This window comes from Coloeus monedula (assembly GCF_965178545.1).
Source record: "Coloeus monedula genome assembly, chromosome: 1".
NCBI classification, from domain to species: Eukaryota; Metazoa; Chordata; class Aves; order Passeriformes; family Corvidae; genus Coloeus; species Coloeus monedula.
Window position 1 is genome coordinate 125,779,137 of NC_138781.1, and position 20,801 is coordinate 125,799,937.

Here is a 20,801-nt window from a genome sequence, read left to right on the forward strand (position 1 = left end):
TAATATAGCACTAAAAAGATGAAAGGCCTTGCAAGTAACAACTAGATGGAATATAAATTCATCACCAAAGCCTGCTGCCTTTTTAAAACCCAGCAATCTATCTACCCTGGAGTGCTTTAGTGCTACATCTTACACCCTTCTATGAACAAATGAAGACACAACAGAAACATGTTGAAATCTCTAAAGCCATGTAAAACCCGAAGGCATTAAAATTTATTAAATGATGCAATAACAACAGAATTCTTTATTTACAATAGCATTATTTAACATCAAATAAGCAAATAGCATCAGCAAAGCAATATTAACTTGCATAAATGTATTTAAAATTTCTCTGAATATATCTACCTTTGCATAAACTGCTAACACTAGAAATACAAACATCAATGCAGGTGAACAAAGTGATGTTCAGAGTCAACTCCGTTTTGAAAATAAATCACAACCTGAAACACTGTAAGCTTTCTCCTGAAGAACCATAGTTTATATATTGCTTAATTTTACCCTTGTATAATCTTTTCATATACACACATCTCAGATGCAACTTCATGATGAACTGTACAAATAAAACCCACAAATGACATAAAGGGAAAAAAATTAAATGACAGTAAAATGTTTGAAGAAATGTGTCCATCATCTCTATTGAACAACATAAAGATTAAGTGATGATGCACTTATTCCAAAATTGTACACAATTCACTATACAAATATAATACATCAGACAGCTATGTAGGAATATACAAGACTTAAAAACAGATCTAAGGCATTATGCTAGATTTTAGCATTTTGAGGTTCTTGCACATAGCTTTTACCTGTAGTAAGAAACTTAAAAGATTTTGTTTTAGTCTACAAAGAAACACCAGGGAGAAAATTCTAATTAAAATCAAAGCCACTACAGTAAATTTTCTTTTGTGCAGAGAATGCTTTTGCTCTTAGGCAGCATACTACCATACAAATACTAGAAAACTTTTAAATTCACACCAACAATTAATGGCTTAAGTTGCATTTCAAAACTGATTGTGTATCTTTGGGTTCTGCAAGTGGAGCTGTGCCACCCATTTCTTCTGTTAAGCCCATATGAATTCCGCTTTTAAACAAAGATTAAAAAATGTATTGTATAAACTGCAAAAACATTGCTTTTAATTAATACAGGCCCAAAGGGATACTGGTGTGGGACAATATTTTAAGGATTGAGTACAAATTAACTCCTTGTAGCAAAACAGCTCACTTCACTTTTTAAACTCACCACATTACATGAACACTTAAACAGGTCGTGCGACCGTGTATATATGCTTATTTTTCACATTATGCGCCTTTCACATTTAAGAATGTAAATAGAACACTGATTAATTGTTCTCTTAAACAAAATCCAAGTACTTTCTCCAACAAATTTACTGTATACAGGATGAAAAATACTGATAATGAAGGGAATTGATTTGGCTTTTTTGTTTCTATAGTGATCAATATGATCAGAAGATTCCTTCACTCACTTTTCTCTTTCATTACTTAGAAGACGACAAAAGTCACAATGAACCCAAACGGAGCCAAAGTGATAGGTACAATCTCCTTTCTTTCAAAATGTCAACGGATGATGAAGTCTCATAATCACTACAGATATGGGTTTGCAGGTCTGTTGTGAAATGGGACAAATTTAAACTATTTTTTTCCACTGTGAAAAAGAATAATCTATCTGCAGAGGTTACAGTTAAGAACCAAAAAAGAATGGAATAGCAACAAAATTATTTTAAAACTCATTTACACTTTGTGGTGCATGAAATTAATTCCTTCAAATTTATACATTTCTTATATAAGCAATTTTTTGTCAGATATATAATGCAAGTTCAACACTAATGTAGTAATGAGGCTGTGGAGGTCAGGGCTGATGGTTATTTTTTCCCATCAGCAGGTGAAAGAATGACTCAGCTGACTAAATATTCTGTTTGAGTTTGGCAACAGAATGGTGACAGCTGAAAAATTGTTGCTTCTCTAGAATGGTGGCACTGTCCTCTTTAGGGATGAACACAGAAACAGCCTTTACCATATTTTCCTCAACCTTAACATAGAATGGCTGCTATTTCATTCAAACTCCCACCTGAATACCAAAACAAATTAAATGACAACACGACAAACCTTTCAATCCCAAAAGGCAGGGCTGATTAGATATTATAAAATGCATTGCATTTTACATTACACCAAAAAAATTGCGTTCAGGTTAGAAAGTTTGTGGATTAGTGTCCTGGTTCCGGCCAGGATAGGGTTAACTTTTGCAGTAGCCAGGAGAGGGCATGGCTAGGACCCGGAGGTTATTCTATACCACCTCACATCTTTGCAGGGGCGGGGGAAGGAAGTCTCTTCCCAGGAGAAGGGCTCTCTTCTGGATCAGCGCAGTTGCGGAGGGAGCGTCGGGCATGTCGTGGGTTTCCGTGAGAATCGTTTGTCTCTTTCTTGTACCCTCTGTCACTAGTACTGTAGCTGTCACTGTTTTTTATCTCATTGCTGTTTCCATTAAATTCTTCTTATCTCAACCCATGATCTTTACCTTTTGTGCCTCCAATTCCCCTCTCCAACACTCCACAGGGAAAGATGGAGGGGGAGCGCAGTTTGGAGAGTCTCACTGGGAGCACTAAATTAGGGAGTACCATTCCTAAACAATTAGGAGTCAGCAGAAAGAAAACAAAGGTCAAACTCATCAATTTCTTAATATTCCAAGTCCTCAGAAACTGATGTCAGTATAGTAAAAGATTATTCAAACCACAGTGGGCAAGGAAAAAAACCAACATGCCTTAACAGTGGCCTGCTTAGTAACAGTTTTTCTAAGATTTGTTACGAAAGGATATAAACATACAAAAATCAAGAACTGGTTCCTACAGTGGCTGCATATAATATAGGTTAGTTAAATGATATTATGAGCAGAATCACAAGGCTTAGAAAATGAGAAGTCTCAAGCCTACAAATTAGGTCTAATCAAGGCATTGTGATCCTTTACAAAACACTTTTCCAGGAGACACACACGGCTAAGAAGATATCTAATTTAATACTGAAGTACCTCATTTGGAATCAACTTCACAACATGTATATCTCACAAAAATTATACAAGTAAAACACTTAAGTTTTCAACTTAAATTATTGCTTGTTTACATATAAACTGGATTTTATGTACCTTACAAAACGTCCTCGTAGTCCACACTGCTTTAAAATAATGAGAAACACGATAGTGGTGAAGTCTGTAGTGATATCTGCTATAGGTATTACAGGAATTGTTATCTTCCCAGCTAAGGGGATGGGAACCAGAAATTATCATGCTTTACAGCAGGTATCTTTGATATTATGCACCAATTCTGCCACTACCATAATCAGTACATGCATTACCATCGAACTTTGCTGTTTGGCATCCAGTAACTGGCTGTGCAGATTGCTGGAAACACACCTAAGGAAATAACGGAGTAACCTGGTTTTTAATTCTATCAGAAAGAAGAAGATGACAGAGGTCAGGAGAGCCAAGTTAAAAAAAAACAGATTTGCTGATTGTTAGGAATTTAATTAAATGAGAATGTAACCAACTTGTATGTTTGGATTCATGACTTGCATCATAAACACTACCACAAAACCCAACCAAATCACCCCTTATAAACAGCCCTCTCGCAGGGTAATTTTCATCTGTTTTACAACTTTAACCCCATTCAAAATTGGTCTGTATAGTTTTCTGCATCAGTTGATCTTCTCTGACTTGCTGTCAGTGGAACGTGCTTGTTGGAGGTCTCTATATGTACCAGACGTTGCTTCTACGCCCTCCTCCATGCCTCCTCTCCGCCCCAAAATGCAGGCCTTAGTCTAAAACACCAGTTTTCAGACAGAACTGAATCCTTTGCACCAGACTGAGTAAGCCAGGGAAAACAAAGCAAAAAAACCCCAAGGTCTAGAACTAAACAGAAACAGAACAAGAGCATGGTTGTTTTTCCTTAAATACATACATTTAAATACATTCAATCTGACATGGTTTATGAAAATTGCCTGTCAACATTTACTTTGCAGGAGAGATCTAAGTTGCACTAAGGTGAATGCAGTGAACAGACTGAGCAATGTCTGTACGCTAGCTTCAGACTGTCAAAGAAGAGGCTGCTCTTCGGCAACGACCACCCGGCTCCCCTCAGGAAGGCAGGGCTGAGTCCTGTCGGCAGCAGGCAGCCGCCGGGGCTGGCAGCTCCGCTGGGACACGACAAACAGACGCAGCTCTTCAAACTGGTAAGGATTTGGGGCCCTAAGCCCAGTCAGCTGAAGAAAGGAGCAACCGAACCACCCTCAGGGTCAGCAGTATTTCTGCAAAAGAAGAGAAATGGGGAAAAAACCAATGAATTCTTCCTGCTGGGATAGTGAAGATGGATAGGTCAATGAGATCTGGGATGCTGGAGTGCAACATCTGTTGTCAACTGTGCATTACTGTAATGCTTTACACCTGAAATTTCATTGGAATTTATAAAGCTGAACTATTCTTTGTGTACACTGATACAACTGACCAGCAATTTAGTTCCTTTGGTATCAGTGGGGGTTTAATTTCACTGCATTCTTAGGTCCTTAATTCATTCCAATTATCCTGGATATTATAGCAACTCAGGACCATCCACCTTTTGTAAACTCCAGCTGAAGGCATGGCAATAGGGTTTAAGAGAAGTCTCATTCTCACAATATGTGCAAAAACCTCTCTTACTGCTGCATCACCATCAAAGGAAAAAACTGCCCTGGCTCACTTTCCCTTCCAAGACTCATAATGAAAAAGGGAATAAAGAAGTAAAACCAACTTCAGCTATCGATCCCTAGAGATGTTTTTTACCTCATACTTAATACCCTTGCAATGTCTTTACACAAATATAGTACAAACTGGTTTCAACTGAGTTGATTATCTTCTTTCTTATTTAAAAAACCATCAGGATGTGGTTTTCACAGTTGTTTTAAGACTACTCCTTCCAGTGGCTGCAATCTGTGCCTGTCTTCTCTCCTTGTAAATGCCTGCTCCCATGGGGTGCTGTGGTCAGTCAGGTCAGAGAGTCAATCCAGCCAAACCCATTTTCCTACTCCCCTGGGGTTTCTTTTCACTCATATCCTGTGGCTCTGGCCGTGGAGCAGCTCTTTGCTCACAGCTTCCTGCCACGCATAAGGAAGGTCCTGTTTGCCCAGGGACAGGGCTGGTGGGTGGGAAGGCAGGCAGTCTTCTCTCCAGTCCACATGCAAGCTGCTAGGCTGCCTTCTGGAAGCTGTCTACACCGTGCTTTGGACCTTACCACACCCTCCTCTGCCTTCACACAAGGCACAGAAATGTATGTTTATTGACAAATAAAGTCAGTGTCAGGAAAGCAAGGCCCTATGTTTTGTACATCCTCTATTCCCAGTTTAGCTGGTGCAGCTGGAGCCCTCAGGGGGTGACCAGCCATGGGCAGCACTGAGCCCTGATCGTGGCTCCTCCTTCCTTCATCACAGCACAGAGACACCACACTCATATCCCTCATGCCCTGACTAATACGGACAAACCAAACTTTGACTCCTCTTTCTAACATGTTGAGAGGCAGTTCAGGGACCCCGTTAGTAGTTTTTGAAGATAAAGTGGAAACGAAAGTGAAAATCCAAAGATGTCCTTATTTTCAGGGTGGACATTTAGCAAACAGTATCTCCAGAGAGATACTAAATAAACACTCCCACTACACCAGCAACTTGAAAAAAATTATGTACTGCAACAGTTGCACATTAATTACACAGCTTAAACTTTCTTAAAAAAAAAGTTATGTAGCAGTAGTTTATGGCTCAGTTGCATGACAAAAGCAGTTGTTTAACCTCTATTACAGTTCAAAGTTCAGTGAAAGGTATTTATAGTGTATATAAACTGCATTTGCATTGGCAGTCACAGGTATATTGGTAAAATAAACGTAAAATTACAAAATTTTAGTCCAAAATAATTTGGAAGTACCTTTCCAAATAATTTGAGAGGTTTTAAGAAGTTGCTTTTCTTCAGGTGAGACAAAGCTTCTCTCATGCATTGCTACTGTCCCTCCCATTGTCACGGCACTGACTCCATGATTTTAATTTTACACCCCAGAGATTCCCTGCCCAAAGTCATGCCACTTATTTCTTTTCACCTGCACCCTGACTTATCTCCACCATCTCTTGTACCCTTTCTGTCACATTCACTCTCTTTTCCTTCTCTCTTCAACTAATTTTTAAAATCTACCTCTTCCTTTATTCTGCTTCTGTCTCAACATCCTTTTTCCCTTTCTTTCCTCAGCAGTACTTGGTATTTTCTTCTCTGACAGTCAGGCTTCTCTTAGCACATGAAATTTAACTGGTTAGAGAATGCACTAAGTAGGAGACCTCCTAGCAGCCTGCCAGTACCTAAAAAGGCCCACAAGAGAGCTGGAGAGGGACTTTTTACAATGGCACATAGTGACAGGATAGGGGGCAATGGCTTTACACTGAAAGAGAGTAGGTTAAGATTAGGTATAAGAAGAAATTCATTACTGTGAATGTGATGAGGCACTGGAACAGGTTGCCCAAACAAGCTGTGGATGCCTCATCCCTGGAAATGTTCAGTGTTGGATAGGGCTTTGAGCAACCTGGTCTAATGGTAGGGGCTGTCCCCATCCATGGCAGGGGGTTAGAACTAGATATCTTTAAGGTCCCTTCCAACCCAAACTATTATGATTCTGTAAGAACACCTTAGTATATAATAACTTCTGCTAGAGCAGAACACACTGCATCCTTTCATTAATCAAAGTGACCATGAAATTGTTGCAGAAGAGACTCTTTATGGACAGATCCCTCACTCTTGGAAACAGACCTTTGTATATTTATATGAACAATGAAGGCGTGAGAAGAATTGGCATCCGGGAGGTTTTTAAATACATATGAATACAAAAAAGACAAGGATACAATAAAATACATGCATGGCTACTTCTACCTCAGTACTTTCCCATTCTTCGTTTTCATTCATGTTACTAACTTTTCAGACAGATGTTCCTAATTTCCCCTGTTACTCAAACTCCTCTTCTTTGACAGCAGGGAACTTCACCGGCCCAGGAGGCCGCGGGGGCAGAGGCGGCGGCCGCCGCTAGATGGCGCCTCCCCCGCGCCGCTCGGCCGCCCTCGGTCAGTCTGTCCGTCCGTCTGTCCCTCCCTCCTTCCTTCTCTGTGTCCACAGAGCGCGCCTCCCTCTCGTTAATTACTATTATTCAGGGCACTTGTAACTTTGTAAGTAAAAAGATACCGTATCCGCTCCAGCCACAGCATATTCATAGTCCTGCTGCACCCGTACCCCATTTCTTACCCGTGCTGCATCTCCGTCCTGCTTTATCATATCCATTCCAGGCAGCTGGTTTGGAAAGAGATTGCCTCCTCCCCTCATAGCAGGATCATTAACCTATTGGTAACAAGATATTAAGGAGAATGAATCAAAAAACACTTTGGGAGGAGGGCTGGGAATTAAAAAGAAGTGTTACAGACCATTACACTACTTGCATGCACCAACACCCACTCCTGAGACGATGCTAAAGTCAGGGAAGTGACTGTAGAGCCAGGCACTCCTCTTGCACAGCATGTGTTTGACTCATATTATTCTGCTTCACAAGTAACAACAAAGATTTAATTCCTGATACTAGGACCCTTATGCATGTTTTACAAAGCAGGCTCCATAAATTAGGTCAATGTTATCTGAAGAGGACATCTCTGCTATCAAAGTTCTGAAAGCAGAAACAAGTAACTACTTTCCTAACCTCAGTAACACATGGCTTTGCTGCTTGCAAAGCACCACAAAATTTTTTCAAAGCCTGATGAGATAACATGAAGACTAAATTATACCAACTACTGACTTAATTTTAACAATACTTTTCTTTTTGTAAGCTATGGGAGAAAGGTAGCATTAAAATGGGAAAACATGCAGTGGCATGCTTTCCCAAAGGGATGGTCTCCACAATTTTCTGAACACAGTCACAGGAAAGTATTGAAGCTGAGCATTTCTGCACAACCAAAAGGTCTGTCAAGCTTAGTTATGTGAAAAGAGTAGCTAGCCAAATTTACAGCATTGCTTTCTCAGTCAAAGGATTAATCTCACCATGTAGGAACTGGCATAAAATACAAAACAGAGCCCTTCAGCAAGGTTCTGAAATATTATAAGAAACAGCTTTCCCTAGAAGTTTTACAGGGAAAGAAACCTCTTTCTAGGGAGTCTTTGTTGATTTGATTCTCTCTGTTACTTCCCTCAGAGTAGATGGATGTGATAATAGTGAAGATATAGCCCTCCAGATCTCTCAGGAAGGAAAAAGATGTTTTCTGTGTTACCAGTCCTTTAGGAGACATGTGTTTCCAAAGAGAATAAATTCTCCCTGTGGAGTAACCCACTTCAGCTACAGCAACCTGCTGCAGCATGGGGGGAATCACAAAATCACAGAATGGATAAGGGGTGGAAGTGACCACAGTGGGTCAGCTGCTCCAACCTCCATGCTCAAGCAGAGTCATCCCAGAGCACACTGCTCTAGGGGTTGTGTCTAGGGGCTTCCTGAGTTATCTCCAGGGAGGGAGACTCCACAACCTCCCTGGGCAACCTGTCCCACTGCAGTCACCCGCACAGTAAAGAAGTTCTTCCTTGTATGCAGGTGGAACTTCCTGTGCATCAGTTTCTGCCCATTGCCTCTTGTCCTAATGCTTGGAACCACTGAGTAGAGCCTGCAAGAAGAGCCCAACTCCATCCTTTTTACATCCTCCCTCTAGATACTTTTATATATATTGGAAAGATCCTGTCTCAGCCTTCTCTTGTCCAGGAAGACCATCTTGAATTTACCACACCTAGCCTTCTCATTTCAGGTCCTCCTGCCTGTTATATCTGTTGCCACTCACTGATTTTGAAAAATGCAATCATATACAACCACCTAAAGACTGTTTTCAGATGCTGCCAGAGACAAGACTACAATTCAATGGGAAAGATAAAAAACTTAAAATATTTGTGCCATAGGAATTTTAACTCCAAAGAAGTTGATTAAGTGCTGCAAGCCTCCTAGTGATGCTCTCTTCTTCTTAAAGTGGACAGATTTTTAAACCTGAATGTGAAAATTTAAATCAGAAGGAAAGAGAACCATGTTATTTTATTCAGAAAGAAAGAAAACAGCTTTGCAGCTCTATCTACGTGCATTTGGTGATTCCATGTTTAAAAAGTGCTTTCTGCTATAAATCAACATTCATCAGAATGTGCAAACACAAATACCTTTTCTGATTGTTCAGTAGACAAAAGGAGGCAAAAATGAAAAGCAGAAATAAAAAAAATTGTATCCTGAATCAACAGCAGTTTTGGAACGAAAAGATGACCGCATGATTTGCCTCATGGCACTTAGGACAGGTACAGAAAAGGAAGGTGGCTCCAGGCCACCAGAAAAGGATAGCAAAGGCATCAATGAAGTTTCTATTACAGAATCTCTTTGCCAGTGATGATGCAAGAATCCTGACATGGTATCAGATACAAAAAAATCCCAACCCAAACTCAAAAAACACCCATTAAAAAACCCCTACTATTTTGTCATATGAATACATTTGCTTCAGAAGACCTTAAAACACCCCACATTAACTTTTCTGACTGCAAAAAAAATTCAGTTAGAAAAGTATGGAGAAGGACAAAGAAATAGACACGTTTTTATAATTTTCTGAAGAAAGGTAAAGTGGTATTATCAGATATTAAGTCTGACTAAAAAGGAACAAATATGTTTTACAATTCCTTTGCAATTAAGCATAATCAATAGTCTTCTGCTAGTAAAGCAAAGTTATATACAAGGTGTCTAACAAGAAAAGTTTCCTACCACTCCAGAGCTCCTTTAATCTGGTATGCTGAATGAAATCAAAATACCATTTCAAGGTAACTCTTCTTAGATGCCATGATAATTTTGGCCTGGGGAGTACTGCCCTGTGCAGATTAATGAGCAACTCCTCTGAGTGGACTTCTAAATAGGGGGTTATTTCATATCGTGAAAACCTCTTTTCTTGCATAGGTTTCAAATTGCTTCTTTGATAGCTCAGTAAATAGCATGGATCCACAATGCAAAATAAATAACAGGCAAAAACCATGGCAATCGCTCACTGTGCAAACAAGAAGATGAGGACAAGGGCACAGTAGGATCTCTGAATGGTGCAACACCAGCAAGGTTTACTTTCTCAATGCCTGGGGAAGCTGTTTCGGACAGGAGGAACCTGCAGACCTGGCAGCTAGCATTTCAGCATTCCTGGTAGCTGCCTCCTAGAAGAAACACTAGTAAGAGCAGCCTGAAGAGATTTAATGTAATTATGAGAAGATGACAATGAGACAAGATCTCATTCCTCAAATATATAAAAGAGCCTCTAAGTATATAATAATTACTAAGCCCATTTTGGAAATAATCTTTTTGCTTGGTGATGCTTGGAGCCCAGGTGGTAAAAAAGAGAAGTTGGAGACAACAGAAGTATGATCAGATAAATACCAAACTCAGTATTTCTGAGCTCTGGATATATCCGTATGATACAGCATAGTGCCACAACGAGAGAGGAGAGAGCCAACAATACCTGTTTGGTACCAGGGGTAATATACCTGCTTCTCACCAGGTAAATAAGTCCAGGCACCTTACTTCCAAAACCACCCAATAATAATGTTGAGGTTTTTTTCAAAAGCTAGAACACATTTGCAGTGTAATCACTGTTACTCTCACTGCGGTTAGAAAGAGACAAGCACGTGAAGTTCAAATTATGTATTATGGAACAAAAAGTGACACTGAATAAGTAAACAGAAGTGTAGGTGACAGTGTAAGAAAACCCCAAAGAATGAATGAAATGGCAACAGTCAGCAGAATTACAGAAAATACAGTCATTTTGAAAACCACCAGTTACAAGAAAAAGTTCAGCAGAGTCTAGGTCACTGGCTAAATAAAAATGTCAAACAGTAAAACACTATGCCCTGAAAATAGGAAAAAGAAGTGTCAATTTTAGTATTCAAGTATGCATTTTTAGCTATTCATGTTTCTCAAGAAAGAAAATGTAAAGTAGTACAGCACATTCCTGAGGACTAAAAATTGCTGTCTTGTGGCCCAGAAATGGCCCCTCAGCTGTCAGCTGGCCACCTCTGACCTAGACCAAGCATAAAACATTTGCTTGCAGATGACACAGGGCCGGGGTGGTAGATCCGGAGGAAAACAGGTTACTGTTACAGAATGAGCCACTGACTTTGCTTAAACACACTCAATCTAAGAAATGCAATTTGATGGAGACAGGAGGGAGGCAACACTTTTGGGAACAAAGAATGCAGGTTTCATCAATGTAGAATGTGTTGAGGAGAATTTGGGGGGTCATCACAAGGCTTTCAGTGTGACATTGTCACCAAAAGAACCAAGACAACCCATGGCCTGAATGACTGTTAAATCACTGTCTCTGATTACTCTGTTCATATTGCCAGGAGGAGGTTACAACGGAGTTTAAAGTAGATCCAAAAATCTACTGGGCTGAAACCCAAATGTTGAGATAGATAAAGAACTTCAGCCTATTCAGCTTACTGGAAGTTAGATAAATGCTATCTTGAAACAAGATCTTGTAGTCTAACAGGAAGGAAAAGCAGTGTGACAGCTGTGCCAGGGGAAACAGTAGCCTGCATGGAAATCTTTGAAATAAAACCAGATCTCTTTCTACAACGCAGTTTGTAAATTCAGGTTCCTGAGAAAAAAATATGTAGCATGGATATGCTGAGAAATCAGATTGGGTCATCACCTTTAAATCCCCTCTCTTTTATTTTTTGGCTTTACTATTGTTTTACTACATTAAATTTGTGCAACTCTATTCACTTGGGAACTAATAATAAAAAAAGTCTTCCATAATTGGGCTTAGCAACTGGGAATATCAGGGAAGGTGACAGATTTGGGAGTATCAAAATTACTTTGGTTCACCAGTATGTAGCAGCTGTAAAAGACAAATGTGATCTGCAGCTATATCTGTCAGAGTATTCCGAGAGAAATGGGGAAGAAGTAATGTTATGCACATGGCTCTGGTGCTTAGGAAATACTGATTCAAACTAGAACAGCTGCAGGAAAGGAAGGGGAATTTAAAGCCTAAGAGACTGAAAAACCATGGCTTGTTTGGCTTACAAGAAAAACACCACAAAACCCAAAACTAAAAAATCTAACAATCTCAAACTAACAAAAAAAATTTCATGTTGATAGAATCTTTTTAAAATATAGGAAAAGAAAAGAGCTATTTAAGGTAAAGGACAATATTGGAAAAGCAAATTCTCTTGTTATCAAATTTAGGCTGCAAAAAGGTCATACATTAACAAGCCATTAACATAACCAGCTTTAAACTGGAACATTATGGTATCAGGAAAAAGTTTTAGCAAGAGATGTCCATAGAAGGAGATGTTACCTGAAGACACAAGAGGTACTTTCCAGCCAATATTTCTAGAAAAAGTCCATAATTTCAAGCCTGTGTTTTTGAACTAGCTGTATTTTAAACAACCTGAAAGTCAGCTTTGAAACAAATACATGAGCCTGTTAATGAAGAGGATTTTTTTGTCACTTATTCATGTACTGTGATAGTTTAATTGCAGGTCGACAAACAGAAATGTTATTTTTCCTTATTTCAGATATCCTAAGTAGCAGTATCAAGTAAGAAAGAGTGTGCAAACATCCTCTCAGCAGAAAAGAACAGGTTACTTACCTATTGATTCAGCAACCTATTTTATATGCACCACATTACAAAAAATGTGCATTTTGTGCTTGTAAAGTTGCCACATGGATAGTTCTGAAAGCTGATTGAATATTTATTGTCTGTGACTACAAACCCTGTGGCAGTTGAAGCATCTTCCAAACCCTGCCCACGCTGGCAGCTTTCGCTCTTCTCTCTAGGAAGCAGCTGCCTGCCATCCAGTTCTAGCCTCCACTGCTGGGAAAATCAGCAACTGCAACTGCGCTACGGAGACTTAACTACTCAGAACAGGAGCTACCATCAGCACGTGCTTCGCATGGAAGTCCAGGAGACAGCCACAGTGCTCTCTACCTCACTGGTCACCTTGGCTATTCGAGTGCAGAGCTAAAACCAAAGCCCTTTTAACATCATCATTTCTCAAGAAAACTAGTAAGAGAAACATAATGCAGTGGACCTGAAAAACTACTGGAAGTAAAAGCAAACCCTCTAGCTGTCATCTCACATCCTTAGATTCTCACCTGCTCAGGACCCATGGAGGACAACCCTGATGTAGGCACAGAGGTCGCTGAGGTCATGCTGATCTGCCCTGTCATCTGGTTCATGTTGTTCATACCACTTGTGTTGGTTGCCATGGATACATTGATGTTCATGTTATTGTTGTACATGCTGGTGCTTGCTTGCTGCCCAAAATGTGGTGGGGACTGTTGTGAAAACATGCTACAGCAAGGAATGGAAAAAGCAATGTGTCAGACTTAGAATGCTGAAGCCACTAAGAAACTTTTTTTAATATATCTTAAGCTAGAATTAGTATTTACTGTCATTTATTCCAACTTCAAAGGAAAAACCAGTTTTCAGCTACATTAATGTCTAAGGAGTAGATTTTCAAAATTTAAGGTCCCATGTCTGTGCACAAAAATGCATGCCTTTGCATGTGAAACTATGGCAGAGTACAAATCTGTTATGCATGTGCAAGAACAGCCAATTAGCTGTCTAAAGGAGCTTTGTATGTATTTTAAAGTAATGCCTGGAGGGAGAGGAAAACACCTTTAACCTCCAGTGCTAGCACAACACAGGACTGCTGAGCTGAAATTGTAGATGGCTTAATAACCTTTCTTTTTTGCAAAATAGGCTATTTGCATATATGAATACCAGATTTGCACATACAATTATGGCAAGCGGGCTCACAAATATAGACATGCAATTGTGCAGAAATTTATTTACTAGGTCTTAGCATCAGGTTTTGAAAATGTGGCACTGTAAGAAACAACATAAAGTCTAAGACAATTACCCTACATGTTCCTATAAGGGCACTTCTGATCAACTTAAAGAGGAGTAACTCAGGTGGAAAACCTCATCCCAGATTTTATTTAGTCCAAGTGCTTTCTGGACAGTATCTTCCTTCCCAATATGTTGAAAGCCGTATGAGAGACTTCTTTACATTTCCTAAAATGCACTTCACTGTTTACACATCAGTCTTTTGTAGTCTTGGAGCATAATTCAACAGCCACTGAAGGAATTATTACTGAGAACGTGTCTGTTCAGAGGATCTGCATTAGACTGAAATACTGGAAAAGCTGCTGTGTCTGTGGCTGACTTTCCCTTCCCTGTGAAACACTGCTCCCACAGCTGAGGAAATCTTTCAGGGTTAACGCTCAACCTTGCACTTGGGTACCCTGTTAGGCTCTTGCTGTGCACTCTGAGACTTGGTGGAGTGCAACGGCATTCTGGGCACAGGACCAAACCCAGAAAATCCCACCATTCTCTTCCTTCCAATTCCATGTCTTTTCAGGCCACCTCACCCCATTTTGAAGTTGTTATCTGGATGGCTGAAACAGTACACTACAGATCATTGTGAATACTCAGTGGCTTGTGTAAGCACATTTGACATGTCTCTGCTGTAGAGCTGCAGTTCAGCAAAGCCAACCATTGGACTTATGGAGCTGCCCCTGATGCCATTTTTGGCAGAAGCCATGACAGCAACAGCTATGCCCCCTGCAGATGCTTCAGGAAGACAGTGAGGATGAGGCATGGACAAGGATGAGGATAAGAGATAAATCAGCTGCTTTAGGGGCACTTTACTTGGATGAGCCTCATCAATAAAATACTGGTGTTCCGGGTTTATTAAATCTTTGTCAACTAGCAGGAAAAAGATTTGTTGCTGTGCTAGGACACTCAGCCTGAGAACTTCAGGATGACAAAAGCACTGTGCTAGAGACAGCTGTGTGCACACCCGTGCCAAGTGATACAGGCTGTACCTGATAGCTCCTCCCATCTTCCAAGGAAAAGCTCAGATCACTTCATCTGGAAGCTCACTGCTGCCTACTGATAGTGTTCAACATCCAACCCATTTGATTTGGACAGACTGATTATTAGAACTACACCCACAGGGGCAGGGGCCTCAGCTGAAAAGGTGACTGCATGCGTGAGGTATTGCTACAATGCTGTCAGGGAATGACAGCTATATGCTGACCCCCAGCATGTGCAAGCACTAATGGGCTGAACCTCGTTACACTCCAGCATTTAAAGTGGGAGGTGATAATCCAGTCATTGCAATTCCAGAGCAGTAGGGAATGCATAGGCTCTGGCTCAGCTGATCCAGCCATGTGGAAAGCAGTGTGGGAGCATAACATGAAAATCATATGCAGAAGAAATGCATCCACACAAACATTAGGGGCTGGAGTTCACTGCGCAGCACAGGTGCTTCTTAAGGGCACACAGTGTTTGATCAGTTACCACAGACAAAGCAATGCATTGTATGGATGCAGGTCTTTTAGCTATGCACTCACTTCGCCTTGTATGAAGACAGAATTTAAACCAATTCGTCAAGCCAAATTGAAAAGAAATCTCCTTAAGGATAGACAGTAAACAACAACTAAACACGCGAACAATTACATAAAACAAGCCCATAAGAAAGTGTAGACCATAAATGACCCCATTATTCTATGTGTTCATTTTGGTTTTCTTCTGGATTTACCTGTTACCACCCATATTCCCTTGTGCCCACCCATTCATCTCCGTAGAGGACTGATAGGCAGGATTAGCCTGAGACTGCTGAATCATGGGGCTTTGAGTGTGAGCCAGCCTTGGTGACATCAGTGGACTCTGAGGCGTGGTGGCCCCTGTGAAGCCTGGATCGGGCTGCTGACTAATACCTGAAGAAGAGAACAAGAAATTTACCCACTGTACATTCAGAGTTAAAACAAACCAAGAGCTCATACCTGCTGACATGTCCTTACACAGTCCTACTTATATTATCTGGAACCTTTAACTTTGTGTCTCTTCATTTTCATAAACCAGTTACAAATACATGGAGGGAAAGCACTATTATGAAACATTATTACTATTAGAAACTGGTGTAAAGGATAATAGATCAGTAAGAGTAGATACCAAATTTAGAAATGGATGGACATAATTTATTATATCAGCAGAACTTTCACATAACATATTATTTAATATAATTATAATATAACTTATACAGTAGGTATAAATAAAGAAACTGTATAACAATAACTGTATGGAGGTAACTGCCCAGAACAACGTGGTTTGTGGCTTTGTAAAACAAAGAAAGGAAATGGTATTAATTATCATATTACACTTTGGGTTAGGGGTAGGGAATCGAATGCCTTGTCTAAAACTGATACATATTATTTAAATTAAAAGAGTTTTTTGTTTAGTTCACTCAAAATTCAGAGTCCATCAAGCAAATACATACACATATATGTGTTTGCGTGTGCATACACACATTTATCTGCATATATCTATATATCAACAAACACACTGCACTTCTGCTACTGCTCAAAGAGCGAGCGATGCTTGGAGAATAACTGGTACTAGAGCTAGGAAAGTGGAACCTCCAAGGGGTCCAAACCACCATGGTTTCCACTCTTCCCAGGGAGCCAGGCAAGAGCCTGTGGACCATGGGCTTGGACCCAGCACAGGGGGGAACACGGGGGAGTCAGGACTGACAAAATGCACTGAGGGGGGGTGGAACCAGTACCGTAGTTTGGAGGAAATGGAAACTGCTGTGCATTTGCCTGCGGGATGCGCGGGTTGCTCATGGTTGCTGGGATGCCACCGGTGGCCACCATGCTGGGGGTCATGCTCAAGCCTTGCCCTCGCATCATCAGCGTCCGCTGCTGCACCTGCTGCTGCTGCTGCATCTGCCGCTGCCGCAGGTGCTGGCTCAGGATCTCCCGCTGCCTCTGCGCCAGCATCTGCGCGTTGATGGGGCCCTGTGGGAAAAACCACCGCCACCCATCAATAACCCTTCAAGGCAACCCAGCCTTGGAGGCATCTCCACTAGAGCAATCTGGGAGATTCCAGCTTTTTTCCCCCTCATCACACAACTAACAGAAATATAAAGAAGGAGAAAATAATCTTGCTAATACTTCTGCTGGGAAAGACTTTCAACAGTGCGAGAGTCACTAACTGAAATAATACCAGTGTTTAAGGTTGCAGTGATTTGTAACTGCAAATAGAGCAGCTCATTAAAAACACACATCTTTAGGAAACTAGAAGCATGGTTAAAAATGCAGTTATATAAAATCTTTATTAAACAACCATCCATCTCATGTAAAAATGGGAATGACTCTCAGATACAAAATAGCAAAATACTCCCTATCATGCAGATTGCGTTATTTGTATCGAAACTGTGCTTGCCACATAGCATTACTACTGCATTATATTGAGGGAAGCAAGCAAAAAAGAAAGTGACTTTTTTTTTTTTTAAGGTACTACTTCTCTCACCTGTGTTGGCACTCCAGTTCTCAAAGACAGATTCATATTGGAGACGCTGCTGATCTGATTTATCAGTGGCTGCCGATTCTAAAGAGAAAAAAACAAACCACCCCAACACCAAAACCCAAAAGTTTTTAGAGGGAAAGAGAAAAAAAGTGTTATATACAGAGTTATATAGATCTACTTCCCTGGTCAGCTGGACTGTAGACCTAGTTCTACATATTCAAGCAGTGACTAATTTTCCTCCTCAATTCCTACTACCATTCACAGAATGCTGTTTCTTAAAGGGATAATACACCATGCAAATAACAACACAGGTACTACGCTGTTTATAACAAACATGCTCCCTTCATAGCTCCTGTTCTTTTTCAGTTTAGGACTGGACTGTTGAGGTTTACTCCAAAGTAGACCTCACCCTGATGTTTTAAGGCAGAAATTATCTTTCCTCCTTAAACAGAAAAAGCATTGATATCTCACTGATAGTACTATGAACCCATATATTTAAAAATGAAACAACTTAAAACAATTCTCAAAAGTAGACCAAGGCCAAGGGGAAAAAAAAGGATGTAGGTAACAGGCAGCAATAAAAGCAGTTAGATTGGTGGAAAAGTCAAGACACAACAAATAGAAAAAGATACAGCAAAAAGCACAAAGAATAATGTAGAGATGCCAAAACAGAAGATCAAAAAAGAGAATGTGCAAGGCTCTATCTTGTCAAGTTATTGTGGCTCCTGTTTTTAGCTTAGGAGTGCACTGAAGCAAGACCCGGTGTATTTGGCGCACGCTGACCGCAGGTGCCGCCCAGGAGAGGCGCCTGTGCCAGCACGGAGCCGGGCACGGAGGGGGCCGTACCTGCTGCGCCTGGAGCCGGTGCTGCAGCTGGAGCCGCAGCTGGTTGGGCTGGTTCTGCACGATGCCGGCGGGCCGCAGGCCGGGCCGCGGCTGCATGCGCAGGGCGGTGTACCCCGGGCGCTGCCCCATGCCGTGGAAGCCGGGGTCCTGCATGGGCGCGTAGCTGCCCTGCGCCATCTGCGCCTGCGCCGCGTACTGCTGCGAGAACACCGGAGCCTTCTGCTCCATCAGCATGCTGGACTCCTGGCTGGGGAAGGTCTCGGGGTCGACAGCTTGGCTCTGCAGAAATACACCAACAATAGGAACAGTTGGTGGGACACGGCTTTCCAGAGGATTATACGGGACTAGTAGGGACAGCCTGCGAAAACAACCTTCTAGGATGTGAATGTTTTGAAACAGAAAATTACATAAGCTTTCTTTACCTCAATATAAAACTTAAAAATAAGCAGAATTGTATATTTAAGTATCAAAATATATTCATGGAGACAAATTCCTCCTCTCCCTTTTCTTTTGTTGTTTTTTTTTTTTAAAACAAAACCCCACAATCTTGCTTGTGTTCTTTACACAGACATTGTATTACTCTTCTAATTAATAAAAACCTGAAACAACAAATGCTAGATCAAAATCTGTAAATGAAGTGATGCCAGCGTATTTTTGCCCTTGAATCTGAGATAAATTCAAAGGTATTACAAATGAATAAGTAGATTTTTATCAGTATCTTTAAACAAAAGAATGACTTCAAATAAAGATGCCTGAAACTATTACAGAAGCTAATGTGAACAGAGTGCCTAATTCTTTCAGGGCACTTTTGCACTAACTGATTATCCATTAGCATAAATAAGCTAACACAATTCTAAATTCCATTCTAGATACTCCCCTAATATTTGCTCTAGCCAGAATAATTTTATAGCTTATTCCACACTGACCTTGAAAATGAAGTTAATCTAAATTTCAGTGCCCTCATGAAAGTCTTTAAGCTGCTGTAAAATGTTCAAAGGCTATTTTAAAAAACATGTTTTAAAATGAAGCAGTTCTCTTATCTGCAAGATCCTTTAACTGTTTCCACTGAATTATTAATTAAATAGAAACATATTTACTGCTTAGTTTGAAATAAACCATTATTCATAATTTTTGGTGGTGGCATTCCAAAACCTGTATAATACTGCATGACAATTTCATACTGCAAAATTGAAGTTCAGCAATAAATTGTATCTCCAGCTCTACACCTCACTGAGTTCTGTGTTGTACCAAATAGGCTTGGAGATAGCTTTCTCATGTTCAAAGCAGAATTTCATTGGTCCTATTTCATATCTAAAATGCAGAGCTAGTTCAGAAGTTATGCTCAGGGTGCTGATGAGTGCTGGGGAATGAACTGGGTACTGCAGGCTCCTCTGAGAATATTAAGTCATTATACAGACATACACCGATTTTGGAAATAAAATTCTGATGTCAGAAATGTCAGGAACTAACTTTCATGCAAAATATTTCTATTTTTACCACATTTTATTTGTACCACATAAGACTGAAATGGGCAAGAATCACATGGAAGTCAACAAAAATTACTGTGGGGATGAAAAAGCATAGAACAAAGTTTAGGAAGCATGCTCATAATTTAGAAAAAAAAAATTACAGTGTAAGTGCTTGGAATGACATCAGCTGCCTCAGATAAAACTCATCCCTTAACACACATTAATCAACTAAGGAAAAAACCATGGGTGAATTTACACATCTCAGGTTTGCTAATACAAAAGCTTATTACCCCCATCACACTAAACTCTTGATCCTGCTCCTCTGCTCCTAGGTCTTTATGTTTTTATTTTCCTCTTTCCTGTACACTGTTGCTGGCCATGATCTTACCTTTCTCCCCCTACAGTTGTTCCTCTGACCACCACTGTTTTGTTTTGGTCAGTTTAGTTGCAAACAGCAGGTCAGAAGAAGGAGATCTAGGTGAGGGTGGCAGGGGAGAGGAAGGAAGACTAAACCAGGGGCTGAGAGAAGGTTTTCAGGTGACGCTGAGCCATTAAAGGGACTTCCACCATCCTAGCTTGCAAGAGGTGTTTTATAACCCCCTTTTTCAACCCCACCTTGACAACATATCTTATAAAAGTAATATCTAATACATGCAAAATACCATGTCCAGTATACCTGGCTCACTAGTTCTGGTATTCCTAGAGCCCTGTCAATTTCTTCTAAACCATCAAAATTCCTTAATGCCATGTAAAGCTGATCCAGGAGAGCACCCTCATCACTTGGTGACTCTGATGAAGGATGATTACACAAGAGATCATCTGGTGAGCTGCCAAACGGTTGCCTGTGAAAACATGAACACAGCATTGGTAAACAGCTGCCAGAAAATGTGAAATAATATCAGAGGATTAGTACTCAAATTGAACTAACAAGTGGAGACAGAAATTATTTTAATCGCTGCCAATTCTGCTTAGAAAGTTATTCTGGATGAAAGTTATGCTACCCAAAGAAGTAACTAAATAGCGTGATTAATGCCTGCCAAGACCCTACAAGCGTGGTATATCTGACAA

The 20,801-nt window shown here is 40.5% G+C and overlaps 1 protein-coding gene across 4 annotated transcripts in view; it reads right to left on the minus strand.

Moving 5' to 3' along the window:
- Positions 1-201: 201 nt before the first annotated feature.
- Positions 202-20,801, minus strand: part of NCOA2 (nuclear receptor coactivator 2) — a 190,139-nt gene continuing 169,539 nt past the window's right edge. For all 4 annotated transcript variants that reach the window (XM_082292711.1, XM_082292713.1, XM_082292710.1 and 1 more), the window contains 8 exons: positions 20,410-20,575; positions 18,265-18,543; positions 17,422-17,499; positions 16,673-16,907; positions 15,650-15,827; positions 13,194-13,392; positions 7,304-7,396; positions 202-4,311 (listed from right to left, as the gene is read on the minus strand). In XM_082292711.1, the coding sequence (XP_082148837.1) occupies positions 4,300-4,311; positions 7,304-7,396; positions 13,194-13,392; positions 15,650-15,827; positions 16,673-16,907; positions 17,422-17,499; positions 18,265-18,543; positions 20,410-20,575 (1,240 nt within the window). In that variant the 3' untranslated portion in view covers positions 202-4,299. The remainder of the gene's footprint in view (positions 4,312-7,303; positions 7,397-13,193; positions 13,393-15,649; positions 15,828-16,672; positions 16,908-17,421; positions 17,500-18,264; positions 18,544-20,409; positions 20,576-20,801) is intronic.